The following is a 14,032-nucleotide window of genomic DNA, read 5'->3' as shown; positions in this document are numbered from 1 at the left end:
GCAGCATCAAGTGCATAGCAGATTTGCCTGAATGGGTCATCCCTTATTACACTAGGTCATGAGCTGACAGCAGAAAGTCCACAGTGTGTTGGCCTGTATTCCCCATATTCCTCTGTACTAACTGAAGGCCTTGACTGCTCAAGCATGACCCATGTCCTATACCATCAAGTGTCCCCACTGCCCCGAGAAGGGCTACTACTCCAAGACTCCCTGGGCAGATGAGGAATTAGAGACATCTTAGCCAGCATCCCACAGCTGGTAGGTGGTACAGCTGGGATTCAAATGCTGAGAATTGGACCCCAGAGCCCAAATACCATGAGCATGACTCCCTGCCTGATCCAGACAAAGGTTTCAATCAGCAGGACTTAGGGACAGTAAGTATGAGTGAGGCTGGGATAACGCTCACGGATATGGGGACCCCAGGGACACACTCCTTGAATGAACAGTTTTGGGGGTGCCTAGTGGGCATCCAGGCTGGACTCTGCTTAGCAGATGACAAGTGTGAGCTCCCCGACCCCCGGGGTTAAGTCACAATTTTGACCCAAGCCCTGTGACTCCAGGGTCTGGCTGCTCAGGACAAATCCACTCAGGGTGCCACAATAGAGGCACTCCACCATCCCCATGAGTGTCCTACTCACGTGGAAGGATTCCAACATTGAGAAGGTCTCAGACCAGAACTGCAGGATCCCATCTTTGGTGACAGTCAGGAAACGCCCCATCTTTTTGAACCGTTTGGTTAAACATGCCACTTTTACAACCTCGCTCCCATGGTGCCTGCAGATGGTGAGAAACACGCAGATACGATTCAAAAAGGAAGTATGTGCATGAACTGAGAGCCACGGAAGAGGTAGGTCAGAGGCCAGTGGGGGCAGCTACACATGTGCACGTGTACATGCACACACACATGTGCACACACACACCAAGAAACTGTAGGTGGCTCCAGGGGACATGGAACTCTGTCCCTTCTCCAGATGGACTTCGACTGGCCACAAGAAAATATATCCCAAATGGAGACTAAGGTGTGACTCGGTGGTAGTTTGCCTTGCTATGTGAAGCCCTGGGTTCCATCAAAAACAAACCAACCAACCATGATATGGGACGAGACGGAATCCAAAGCAGATCCTGAGAAGTGAGCAGATAGGTTCCCAAAGTTTCTGTCACAGGAGAAACAGCCCACAGATGGCCACCAGGGTACAGCTGTGACAGTCACCTGAGACATGACACTTTCTAGCCATCGCTCTCCTGCTCTGGGGTGAAGAGGAGTAGGATCAAGGCAGGAGTAACCCAAGAGACCACCAGATGTTAGGCCTTACACACCCAGCTCTTCATGGCCAGGATGCTGAGCGCAGTGAACAGTTCCAGGGCAGGCCTGGCCTTGCAGACTGTTTCCTTACAGCCTTCACAGCAAGTCCCAGTGCTACCTGCCAGAGGTTGCTTTCCTGCCCCCAGTGTTGGCAAAGCAAGCTGGCTCCCAATTAAGGCTCCCACTCCTCTATTTTCATCTGCCCATCTTAGATCAGGGCCGGGCAGGGCATATTATCATCTCACTTACAGGGAATTGCATCTCACCCAGGCCCAACAGAGCTAGAACTAAAACCCAGTGCTTTCAGCCCACCCCCAAGGCATTTTCCAAGGCTTGAAAATTTCCTAAGCTGACCTGAGGCTTAGGGGGAACCTGAGTCACTATGAAACTCAACTCCAGCTCATTGCTCCCTGCAGGTCCACTGAGGGAAGGCAGAGCCCAGTCCCCTGCCGTCGGCTTCTTTTTCTGTACTGAAGGAGACCGACATTCTCAGCTAGTTCTCTTTCCCCATCACTTCGACTCTGACCCTTCTTTCGGGACCAAAGGCTGAGGATTAGAGAAGTAAGCCGTGAACCTTCCACGGGCCTGGGAACGGCATTTTAGGGAAGTCTGTCTCCCCATCCGTGTGGTGACTACACCTCTTCCTTATTGGACAGTGAAGGGATCAAAGGGGGTGGTGTGCTGGGGTGTGCTCAGCGCAGATCCAGTAATGGAGAGCTGGATTTTAAGAGATACCCTCTCATAAAATTAATAAAAAATTGCTTTGCTATTCTGGCTACTTTCTCTATCAGGTCCGAGAGGCTTCTGGGTTTGTAAGTTATAGAAATGAATCAGAGAAAATAAGGAAGAAACGTCCTGAGATTTTTTTAGTTGTTGTTGTTGTTGCAGATTTTAAACATTCTTGAGATCTGAAGAAACAGAAAGACCAGTGAAGGAGAAGGTACATCAAGCCAAGTATTTATTCATGTCAAAATTACAGTTATGAAAACTCTCATTATTCATATTTAATTGGCTATTCCTCAATTAACTCCCAACCATGGTTTTTTTACAAGCTACCCTTCTCTGATCTCCACTAAACCTCCTTCTCCACTAAAGCTCCAGCCTACCTGCCCAAGGCGAAGACAACCTCTAGATCTAGCTCTTCTGTAGCCTGCCCTGGGTGTGGCTTCCCGAGGACAGCCACCTACAGCCTTCTTTGACAGACCACAAATATGGCTCACCAAACTGCACTACACAGGAGTCGACACCCCAGCCACACACCCCAGGCTGCTAGTGTTCCAACCCAGGGTGGTTCCAGAAAAGGAGAAAGAGTCCACCAGGCATCCCGGCTCAAGAGCCCTGCCTGCAGTGGGGCAAGCTCTAAGCCAGTGGTTCTCAACCTGTGGTTCTTGACCCACTTAGGAGTCACATATCAGATATTTACATTATGACGGAGAACAGTAACAAAATTACACTTCTGAAGTAGCAACAAAAATAATTTTATGGTTGGAGTCACCCCAACATGAAGAACCATGTATTAAAGGGCTGCCGTTAGGAAGGTTAAACCACTGCAAGCCAACAAACCAGTCCTTGTCCTTAGGGTGTTAGAGGGAGGAATGCCCACAGGGGAGACAGGGCCATGGCATAGAAAGGAAGAGGTTGATGAAAGCTGAGACACGCCATTCCAAAGCGTGGTGCTTTGGACTGTTGAGTATTTCCAGCTGAGGGCATTTGAGAAGCAGTTGGTTTGGGCTGTAAGATCCCAGGTAAGGGCAATCTTTCTTTTTCTTTTCTGAAACATGGTGCCGTGTATACCAGGCTGGTCTCCAACTCATCCTGTAGTGGCGGGGACCCTGAACTTTGGGTCCTCCTGCCTCTATCACTAGGATGCTGGGATCACAGGTGTACACCATGACTCTCAGCAACAACCTTACTTCTGAAAGGCCAAGGATGCAGAGGGGAACAGGGATGGATGGGCTGGCTAAGTCAACTCCAGTTTCTGTGCCAAACCTCTCCCTCCGTTGCCCTGATTGCCCCAAGGCACTGGGGATTTAGCTCAGTTGGAGGAGTGCTTGGCTAGTACACATGATACACACCTATAATCCAAGCACTCAAAAAACCAGAGGTAGGAGGATCAAAAGTTCAACCTACCTGTGGAGTTGGAGGCCAGCCTGGGCTACATGTCTTCTCAGAGAGTAAGTAAGCCATTTTCCCATAACTTTCCGCTCTTCCTCAAGCCTAGCACACAAACACTTGGGGTTTACAGTTTCTAGTACTTTCAGTTCCCTGGGAAGGTTCGAAAAACTGTAAAACTCATATTAGATAACATTAAATGTCCAGTCTTCTCTTGTGGGTCATCAGCTATGGAAGCCCTCCAAGGCCCCAGCTCCAGGGGACACCATGGGTAAAGGGGCCATAAGTGGAATGAGTAGCAGCTCAGGCAGAGCCAAGATAGACAGGGCCATTAAAATTCCCACCACCACCTCTCCTAAGGATCAACAAGGCTTTACAAGGCCCTTGCCGCCAGGCCAGGGAGTCCACCAGTAGCTTCCTCGCAGGAGAATCCCAGCTGCACATGTGTGAGCCACCTGTGCGTCTGGGGATGAAACTGCCAGATTCGCTCAGCACTGGCCAAAGAGAGAAGCAAGAGAGACGGGACAGTGTGCAGAAAGAGGTGGAGAAAAGCATAAACAGCCCCGCCTCTTTCTGCCCATCAGCCTGGGCAAGCCATCAGGCTGACTCTCTGAGCCTTGGCTCCCTCATCCATGAAGCCACCTACCTTTGTCATCATGACCACCTACAGATTGTGAAGGGCAAGCTGAAGGGACAAGAGGCCATCCAGGACCTTGGTTGGGCCAGCAGGGTGAGGAGGGGGCACCCTGCAGGCTTAGTTGCCAGCACTTTTCCATCACACCCCAGCTCCAGGGAAGAGGCTCTTACAGGGGGATGACAGTCATGGGAAGGTGGAAGCGCAGGCGATACTGGCTCTTCCTCATCTCCTCCTTGCCCTGGAACTCACGCATCATATAATCCACATACTTCTGCTGTCTCAGAAAGACAAAGCAAAGGGAAGAAAGGGTTGGTCGGAGTCTTAACATTTGCCTCTAGGGTCCCAAGCCCGGCATACACTGTCCCCCCTCGTCCCTCTACAGCCCCCTCTAAGTGGCTCTGAAGGCTGTCCTCTGAGCACTCACTGGGGAACTAGCCAAGCAACCAGCCTGTGCTTGGATCTCAAATGTGGCAAGCATGGTGTGTAACACTAAGCACCCCTCGCTCCTGGTCACCTCTGCTTCACACAGAGAATAATCCAACGGAGGCACCAGATCCGATTTGTCCAAGCCCAAGACCAAGTTAAGGGTCCACATCTACCCTACAAATATCTGCAACTCTGGCCTCCAGTGACCAGCCTCACTAAAATGTGGCCAAGGTGCAAATATATGAAGAAGACAAGAAACAGGACTAGAAACAGGAACCAGGGATAATGACACATCTTAGTCCCAGCTACTCAGAAGACAAAGACAGAAGGATCACCTGAGTCCAAGAGTTCGAGACCACCCTGGAGAACATCTCATCACAATGAGAAAGGAAGGGACAGAGGAAAAGGAAAGACAGAGGGAGGGAAGGCAAGTGTAATTCAGTGACAGAATGCTTGCCTAGGATGTAGCTCAGTGGTAGAACATTTCTCTATCATTCCTAAAGCCCTCAGTTCAACAAAAAGTGGCAAGAATCGTTGTGTGGACGAAGATTATACCCAAACCACGAGGAGGTGTTCACTGGCAGTTATCCCACAAACCTTTGAGGCACACTCCCTGCGCTCGAACACAGGCTCAGCTGGTAGCCAGCTCTGTAACACTAGAACAACATTCCCAGTGGCTCTGCACCTCAGTTTCCCAGCTGCTAACCATTCTGGACCCTGTGAATCTTCAATGGAGAAGGCACACAGATGCCTCAGCGTCATCCTACATCAGTCTCTCCAGCAAGGCACGGCACATTTCTACAGGCTTAACGCCATGTGCTCTGTTTAAGGTTGTGAGTCCTTGAAGGTTAGCATTATTACTATGCTATGAAGACCTGACAGTTCTGGTTTCAACAGCCATGAGCTTGCCTGTCCCTGAGTGACAAGAAAGGGTCATAATCTGTCATGGTACTGACAAAGATCCCCTACACTGAATGGGAGACTCTGAAGTACAGGACAGCTAGCTGTACCTCAGTGGGAACACTTGAGGAGACGGTCTCGATGTGGGGGGCAGTGAGCTCACCTCACAGAAGTCTCAAGGGAGACCATTCAGAGACACCAAGCTTCCCTCCCAGCAAGCACCCCAGCTGGTCCCAGAGTGCACACGGACATGCTGCCTCCCATCTTCAAGCCTCTGCTTGCCCCACTGAGAACCAGGCCAGACTTTCTAACCTCTCCCAGCTTCCTGTGGCTGCAGGGCACCCTCCTTACCCAAGTGACAAAGCCATTGCAGTCTGAGTCCACCTTCAAGAACAGCAACTCGAGCATCTCTTCCGACATGCTGCTCAGCACCCCCTTCATGATCCTGATGAAGCCTTCCTTTTTCAGGGCTTCGAGAGAGAAGAGCATCACTGCTTAGGTGCAAGTTGCACGGCCCTCACAGGCCACAGGCTGCAGGCACCGCATTTCAGACACTCACTGCTACCTGCTAGTGGTTGTCAGTTTGACCCCTCAAAGGAGGCAGATGGGAGAACTCCCCCAGAGGTGTGATACCTTAGGAGGCAGCCCCTCCCCCAACCCTTTCATTCAAGACTCCAGCATCCACCCTAGCACAGGCCCACTGATTCCTGATGCTTCTGCCATCACCTTTCCAGTCTCATTTGCCTGCACTCAGTCATTTCTCATGAATACCTGCCTCTGTGTTTACCCCAGAGTAGGAGGGGAAGGTAGACAGAGGTTCTCAATAAACCAGGTCCCACTTCTGATCAAGGGATACAGACTAAAGCAACGTCTCTCCACAGAACAGAGGCCTCTGGTGCAAATCAGGAGCACAGGGAGAGAGATAGAGAACAGTTTGGTAACATGGATCTGAGCCTAGGGCCTCAAACATGCTGGCAGGTGCTTTACCACCGAGCTGTTCTGCAGTCGTACATCTTTTAAAAGCAATTTATGAAAACAAAAACTTTTAGTCAGGTATGATGGTGTATGCCTGTAATTCCAGCATGTGGGGGCAGAGGCAGAAAGTTTGGAATTTAAGGCCAACCTGGGCTACCCAACGAGTTCAAGGCCAGCCTGGGCTACATGAGACTCTGTTTCAAAAATATTAACAATAATAATAATAACAACAACAACCTTTGCCTAGAGGAAGAGATGAGAAAAAAAAGGAAGAAGGTAAGACAAGCATAAAATGCTTTCTCCCTGAACCAGCCTCTATAGCTATAAGGAAATCTATTTGCAAAGGTTTCAATTGGCGCCACCTATTTTTTTAATATAATTATTATCTTCAAAAATCACTTCTAAAACCCTTTCAAATACTGGAACCCTTGCCATGGCTGGAAGGCCATGCAGTATCTGGCTCCTCTCAGCAAGCACCATCTTCTATCACATCCTTCATACTCTGCTCCAGCCATAAGGACCTCGCTATAGCCACCACAGGGCCTTTGCACAGCATGGATGGCCTTCCCTGCAGTTCAAGTCACTCTTTCTACTGGGATGCTTTTCTTCCTTCAGAGCATCTGAGAGGCTGCCATCCCCAGTGTTTGACTTTCCTATGTCGCCCACTCCATCGTGACCTCAGGGAATACACAAGATTCCCTCCATCACTCAACAAACACTGATCCAAGTGTTTCTCTGGGTGTCAGGAAGTGACAGCTCTGTTCTCTGCACCCTATGAATGCTGGCAATGTAAGGCAGGCTCTGAGGAAACTAAGACTGCCTGCCCACAGTCACACAGCCAGTAGGTTGGTAGTGACAGATAGGAATGTCAGCATCTGTCCCCACAGCTTGTGGACCTCACACCACCATATCATTGTCCCTGTCACACTAGACTGAGGCTCAAAAAAAAAAAAAAAAAGCTGGAACAACATGGGCTTGCTGGGAGAAATGCCCTTCTCAAGGATGTAAGGCTAAGACCAAGAGGTTGAGAGTGACTCGCCACAGTCCTTCCATGCCTGGATGGGGACAAGGGCAGTTTATGAGCACTGCAGGCCTTTCCGAGGAGACAGGTGAAGCAGGACAGCCTCTTCACTTGACCTCCCACACTGCAAGAACTCCCTGGCTTAGAGGACACACGGTGAACAGGAAGGCACTGACATGGCCTCACTCTCTGCCACCAGTACTGGTATCCAGGTGCCTGGGAAATGATGTGCCACAACGTTCTCGATAGCCTTGCTGAAGGTTTCTGAACAGAAAAGCCAGCCTGGTTTTCTGATTTTCTAACTTTCCATTAATGCAGAAGGAATTGTCCTTCCCCAAACTAACACCATGGCCAGATGTGTTTTTGGTGTTTTGTGTTTTTTTTTTCTTTTGGTTTTTCAAGACAGGGTTTCTCTGTGTAGCCCTGGTTGTCCTGGAACTCACTCTATAGACCAGGCTGGCCTTGAACTCAGAAATCTGCCTGCCTCTGCCTCCCAAGTGCTGGGACTAAAGGTGTGTGCCACCAACACCCGGCGATATTTTTTTCTTAAAAAAAAAAAAAAAAAAAAAAAAGCCCAGGCTGGGAAGTCAGCTCAGGGGTAAAGCACTTGCCCTGCAAGGAAGAGGATGAGGACAAGAGTGCAATCCCAGGAACCTACACGTTCAAAGCCAGATACCCAGACCTGGGCAGGACAAAGACTGCCAGATCCTAGGGCCCACCAGCCTTGCCAAAACAACAAACCTCATATCTGGTGAAGAGGTGAAGAGACCCTGTCTCAAACAAATAAGGTGAAAAGCAACAGAAGACATCCTGATGTCAACTTCCAGCCCTGCCATGTGCACATACACTTCCCGTCTCTCTGTGTCTCTCTGTCTCCTCTCTCTGGGTCTCTCCCCGCTTGCTCTTCCCCCCCCCGCCCCCCAACCACTATAGTGTAGCTACGAAAGTCAAATGAACAGGAGAGGGGATAGACTCTAACATCCACAACCTAGCAACTCAACTCTGAAGATGCCTTTACTCCTATTTGACTTTCAGGATTATCATTCTAAAGGGCAGAAATCAAGCTGCCAGGAGGGAGAAGGTCTGGGGTGCAGAGGGTATCCTCAAAACATCATTTATAGCTCATGCAATGTAAATAAGCAAAACAGAGGGATGGCTGCATTAGACTTGGACCCACTAGTAAGGCTTGTCCAGGAGGCTCTGGGGCACCATGCCAAGTCCTTCAGATATAAAAAGGAAGTGAAAAAGAAAGGCCTGTAATAACATACAGTCCCCAGCTTAGGGCTTTTCCACTTTACAGTGGTGTGCATGGAAACCCATTTCATTGCTATTTCTTGCTTTCATGAGATAACTCACACTTTTTATTTTAGCTGGTTTCACCCAACCAGACACTACGGACGTGTTCTGAGCACATCTGGGTAAGGGAGGCTAAGCTAGTATTTGTTCCAGTTGGGTGTAAAATGCTTCCTCAGATCAGATGTTCTACTCCAAATTAGTATCCAAAGAGTAAGATTAGAGATACTTACAGAGACCCCCAGGATGGGCAGGTCCTGCTGCTCGCACCCTTTGTGGTCCCCTTCTCCTTAGGATGAGACCTCTGACTTGCTCTTAGACCACAGGGTATCACACTGTTGCCTACAGTCCTATGGCCATAAGATTGTGATTTGTGTGTTTCTCCACTTTTGGCTAAAGCCTTGCCAGCTGCCATGTTGGCCAATCCCACATGGTCGGCCATTGTGGGATGGCTTCTAGGAGCTGAGGACAACCTCCCTGCAATAGCCAGACAGAAATGAAAGGCCACCATACCACAGTGTCAAGGATCTGAATGCTGGGACAGTGTATGTAAACTTAGAAGGAAGTCCTTCCCCAGTCAAGCCCCAGATGACACCATAGCCCCAGCTGACTACGGAACTGCAGCTTTTTGAGGTCCTGACCAGGAAGGCAGCTCAGCCCTGACCTTGATCAAGACTCAAGGAAACTAGGAGGTCATAAGCACATGTTGAATTAAGCCACTAAGACCATGGGGCTACTGTCACACAGAAATTGATAACAGACTGCAGAATGGCAAGGCTTAGAGGAGACACACCAAAATGCTGCATGGTACACTTGGGTATCTGGACTAGCAGGATCTTAAAAAAAGAAAAAAAGATCCCCAAATAGCCTTCAATATCCTTGCACCACTTACCCAGACATATGTTTTAAACAAGACACCAGACGTAAAAATGCACCAGGTCTGAGCCCTCCACGCTTCCCTGGTACCCAGGCAGGAGTCACAGAAACCAGCCTTTGGCATGGCTGTACCTCCATTCTCGTCTGCCTCCTTCTCAAACACCTTCTGTAGGTCAGCCAGGTGCATATCGGAAAACTGCTGATCTCTTTGGTTGATTTCACTGTTGTGGCTGGTGGGATCTGTCACTGGAACAGATCTGGAAGTCTCCTTCTTCTGGGATCCACCTGGTTGGGCCATCTGGGACAAATATGACCACAAGAACTAGATACTAGGAAACAGTTCTCCGAGCCAAATGTGTGTTGTGTCAGCACATCTGATACAAGGGGAATCTGTTAAGCAGCTAAGTGCACAATGTTGCTCACTGCTCAAAGTGATAAGGTTTCTTTACTATTTCTTACATACTTTCATTCTATGAAGATGAAGAAAGGTCTAAGGTCCTTCTTGTGGTGATGGGGAGGTAACCACTGTCCTCTTATGGATGCTGTTTGGGTCAGCAATGTTAGAGGACGTGGGCTCATTTTTTGTTTTGTTTTTTAATTTTTTTTGTTTGTTTTGTTTATTGAGGCAACCCAAGCTGGCCTTGAGACCCTCCTGCCTCGACCATGCTGGGGTTTCAGGGGTATACCATCCCACCTAGCTTAGAACTCTCTAATGGGCTTCAGCCCTACCTAAGGGGCAAACATTCTTGGGCTCTTATGAGTGTCCACTAACTCCCTCATGATCTACACATGTTTACTGAGCACCAGGCTCTTTGAGTCCAACAAGGAACAAAGCAAAGAGTCAATCCTGCCTCACAGAGCCAGAAGACTCGACACTTAGCATCCACCTAAGGCCAGCTAGGAACGGCAGCACTGCCTCAGCCCTTCCCTCTGTTCCCTGCCCCTTCTTATGCTCCTCTTTTTCATTCTTCCTGATAGCCATCTCCCACCCCAAACTCTGGCCTATGGCAGGCTCTAGCACAATGAGTCCTCCACAAGACCGGAGTCTGCCTTTCCTTCCCAATCAGACTCTCAACACTTATATCAGGCAATCTTCCTAGGAGGCAAATGTGGTCCTGACTTTGCCTCCCTCTGATATACTTCATGGCTACTCATTCCACTTCTCATTCCTAAGCTTAGCATCCAGAACCCTTCACACCCTAGCTTTAACAGGCTTCCTCCTTCCGAGGCACATGTAATTTGCATTATCTCTGCATTACCTGGTCCCAGGCACTGAACAGATAATGCTGGCTTAATAACAACTTATAAAACCCACCTCACCATTATTGCCGCTCTGCTACAAAAAATTAAGTATAGACCATGAACAGACTGTGAATTGATGTGCTCATTTGTGTGACATTTGGCCCATTCTATACTCTTTTTTGTTTGTTTGTTTGTTTTTGAGACAGGGTTTCTCTGTATAGCCCTGGCTGTCCTGGAACTCACTTTGTAGACCAGGCCTGCCTCTGCCTCTCGAGTGCTGGGATTAAAGGCGTGCACCACCACGCCCGGCTCCATTCTGTACTCTTAAAGAAGCCAAGCAAATGCTCTGAAAACCACACCTGAAATCCCAGCCAGAACCAGGAAGGCTGAGCCAGGGCTGCCAGATAGAAGGCCAGACTGGGCTTCTAATGAAACCCTAGCTCTGTGTGCCTTTAATCCCTGCACTCTGAAGGCAGAGGCAGGCAGATCTGTGTGAGTTGGAGGCCAGCCTGCTCTACATAGTGAGTTCTAGACCAGCTAGAGATATACAGTGAGACAATACATTAAAACAAAAACAAAACAAAACAGTAGGGTTGGAGTTGATTATCAGTCAGCACTACTATCCTTGCCTAGTTTACTCAAGGACTGGGGTCCATCCTTAATATGGGGGGTGGGGGGATGAGGAGAGGAGGGGTGGGAAGAGGAACCTGCTTGTTAGGCTCGTCTAAGTTATCACTTGGTCCTACACATATCTAAGTTTGCAAGCCTGGTGCAGAAGCTAGCAGACCTATGCTGGTGACATTTTGGAAGGCAGTGGACTGGTAAATGACATTTGTGTGGCTCCCATTGTGATCTCCCCTCACTCACTGTTATGTTCTTACCTTTTGAGGTTTGGGGCTCTCTCCTGGCTTCTCAGAAGACATTAGTCTTGGCCTAAAATGGATAATCACAGTTGCTTTAACACAAGTCCACAGACCTGACCTAGCCAAGCCACAGAAAGTTGGAAATGGTCAAAGGAGATGATGGTTGCCCCTTGTCCACAGCTACTCCTAGTATTTCATGAGTGCCCCCTTTCCCACAGACATTTTCCATAAGTTTACAGTGGAGCCTTCCTGAATTGATGGAAAGAAACTGGCCCACTGAAGCCATGAAGATTACTAGCTTAAATCCAGAATTTGTAGAATCCAGGGACTTCTCAAGCCATGTGGAGGTCCCAAAAGCCATTCACTACCGAGAGAAGCAGATCCAGAGGTAGACACACATCTAAAGTGGAGGCACAACCCTCCACTGCATACACCCTCCCAACCCCCTCCAGGGCCCTTGGGGGCAGGACCTTCTCCAGTGAGATGAGATAAGAACTCATGGAGAGAGCCATGTTTCTAATGAGAAGTCAAGATATTGGGGCACCAGACCCGCAGGGTCCCCAGATCTGATGAGAGTTGGGAGGCATTCTCAGAGAACAAAACAGACAGCAGGGAAGGAGAAGAGAATGTCATACCCACGGGACTGACACGTAAGCCGTGTGGACCCTGGACCACAGGGTTCCTAGGAGGCATCAGGGAGAGAGGGAAATGAAGAGAAAAGAGTGAGAAGAAAAACATAATACAAGATCCTTACCATCTGGCTCTAAATGGGAAGAAGAGCAGTAGGCACATGAGAAAGGGCAGTGGGGAGGGGAACCGGCCCAGGTCTTCCCCCGTGCTGTCTTGACATCGAAAGTAAGGACAACTAAGAGAAAAGGCAGAAACTTCTCCAGAAAGAGGAGCATGGAGGGACGAGGGCATGAAGCAAGCTGTGACGACTCATCTAGAAATAAAACGCAAATCTCTAGAAATCTGAGGACTCATAAGCTTAGGGTATAGATACATTTAAAGAATAGAAAAAGGAAACACAAGAGACAGGATGTGGTACTGGAAAAAGAGCCACGGAAAACGGCAGAAACCTAATGCAAAAGTGTATCTAAAGTACATTTCTGTTAACTATATGAATTGTATTGGCCTTGAAAGGGACCTGGCAGGGCTGGAGAGATGGCTCAGCAGTTAAAAACTCCCGCAGAGGAGCTGCACTCAATTCCTAGCAGCCAAGATGGCAACCCACAACCGACTGTAACTACTGTTCTAGAGGATCTGATGTTCTCCTCTGACCTCCTTAGGCACTACACCCACAATACATAGACATACATGCCGATAAAACACTCACACATAGCTGGGTGGTGGTGGCGCATGCCCTTAATCCCAGTATTTGGGAGGCAGAGGCTGGTGGATTTCTGAGTTCGAGGCCAGCCTGATCTACAAAGTGAGTTCCAGGACAGCCAGGGCTACACAGAGAAACCCTGTCTCGAAAAAACAAACAAAACAAAGACACTCACACATGTCAAATAAATTTTAAAAAATAAAAAGACCTGGGGAAATATGCCATAAGGTTAATGGCAGTTATCTGGGCAGGTGTAGAAGTGGGGGCACCTGTCAAATATGCATTCCTCTAACACACAGAAGGGGGAGAAGGAAAGAAAAAAGAAAGATTTTTTTTTTCAGGCTGGGACAACCAACTACCTCTTCAAAACAGAACAAAGGAAGAAGGTGGCCCTTGCACCCTTGTTCATCAACATCTACCCTCCAGCTCACTCTATGGCAGTGAAAAGGGGGGAGGGTCCTACCTTCCCTTAAACCAAGGTGGCCCGTAATGCAACCCATTGAACTGGGGTCCTCCTTCCCCACAGAGTACCTTGAGGAAGGGAATGCAGACAGAACCAGATGGTTGTGAACTCTGAAGGAAAAACAAACAAGTGTCCGGAAGTAGTTTGTAAGAGAATGAAAAAAAAAAAAAAAAAGGAATACAAATCTGGGGAAGTGGGGAAGAAGGTGGGGAAGAGAAGGAGATGGGATAGGGCTAGCTCCTAGCTATGAGAATACCACAGGATGAAGGGAAATAACCCAGCAGTACGGAAGTTGGGGGGGGGGGGTGTGGCGGAGTGCCCCAGCATGCCTTAGGCAGCTGTCGCAGGAAACCGGACCTAAACTGGATGGTGGGTAATATTCGCCAACATCTGTCACTGCACTAGGTTCCAAATCCCGAGTGAAGGGAAGATAGGTAGGCCCCAATCTGTCCTTCTTCCTGTACCCCCAAAGGACTTGCCCGTCCTAGTTTAAGGCACTAGGTAAGGTAGGGCGGAAGTGGCTGATAGCTCCAGCTGGTGACAGTTTGGCCGGGGACATCCTGAGGTCTAAGCACTATCTGCCCTTTCCAG

The 14,032-nt window shown here is 48.9% G+C and overlaps 1 protein-coding gene across 16 annotated transcripts in view; it reads right to left on the bottom strand.

The window, feature by feature from the left end:
- The window catches only part of Efcab8 (EF-hand calcium binding domain 8), a 71,442-nt gene that overhangs the window by 51,271 nt on the left and 6,139 nt on the right, over nucleotides 1-14,032 (bottom strand). For 7 of the 16 annotated variants that reach the window (XM_030246361.1, XM_030246358.1, XM_030246363.1 and 4 more), the window contains exons 2-8: nucleotides 13,442-13,551; nucleotides 12,403-12,591; nucleotides 11,667-11,718; nucleotides 9,676-9,841; nucleotides 5,730-5,848; nucleotides 4,223-4,326; nucleotides 639-774 (exon numbers count right to left, since the gene is read on the bottom strand). In XM_030246361.1, coding sequence (XP_030102221.1) covers nucleotides 639-774; nucleotides 4,223-4,326; nucleotides 5,730-5,848; nucleotides 9,676-9,841; nucleotides 11,667-11,718; nucleotides 12,403-12,569 — 744 coding nt within the window. In that variant the 5' untranslated portion in view covers nucleotides 12,570-12,591; nucleotides 13,442-13,551. Of the gene's footprint in view, nucleotides 1-638; nucleotides 775-4,222; nucleotides 4,331-5,729; nucleotides 5,849-9,675; nucleotides 9,842-11,666; nucleotides 11,719-12,283; nucleotides 12,374-12,402; nucleotides 12,592-13,441; nucleotides 13,552-14,032 lie in introns of those variants that run through there. The other 9 variants (XM_030246342.1, XM_030246344.1, XM_030246334.1 and 6 more) reach the window with 8 other exon arrangements.

The sequence above is a fragment of the Mus musculus genome, chromosome 2 (genome assembly GCF_000001635.26).
Source record: "Mus musculus strain C57BL/6J chromosome 2, GRCm38.p6 C57BL/6J".
Taxonomy (NCBI): Eukaryota; Metazoa; Chordata; class Mammalia; order Rodentia; family Muridae; genus Mus; species Mus musculus.
This window is presented reverse-complemented; position numbering and strand designations above follow the sequence as displayed.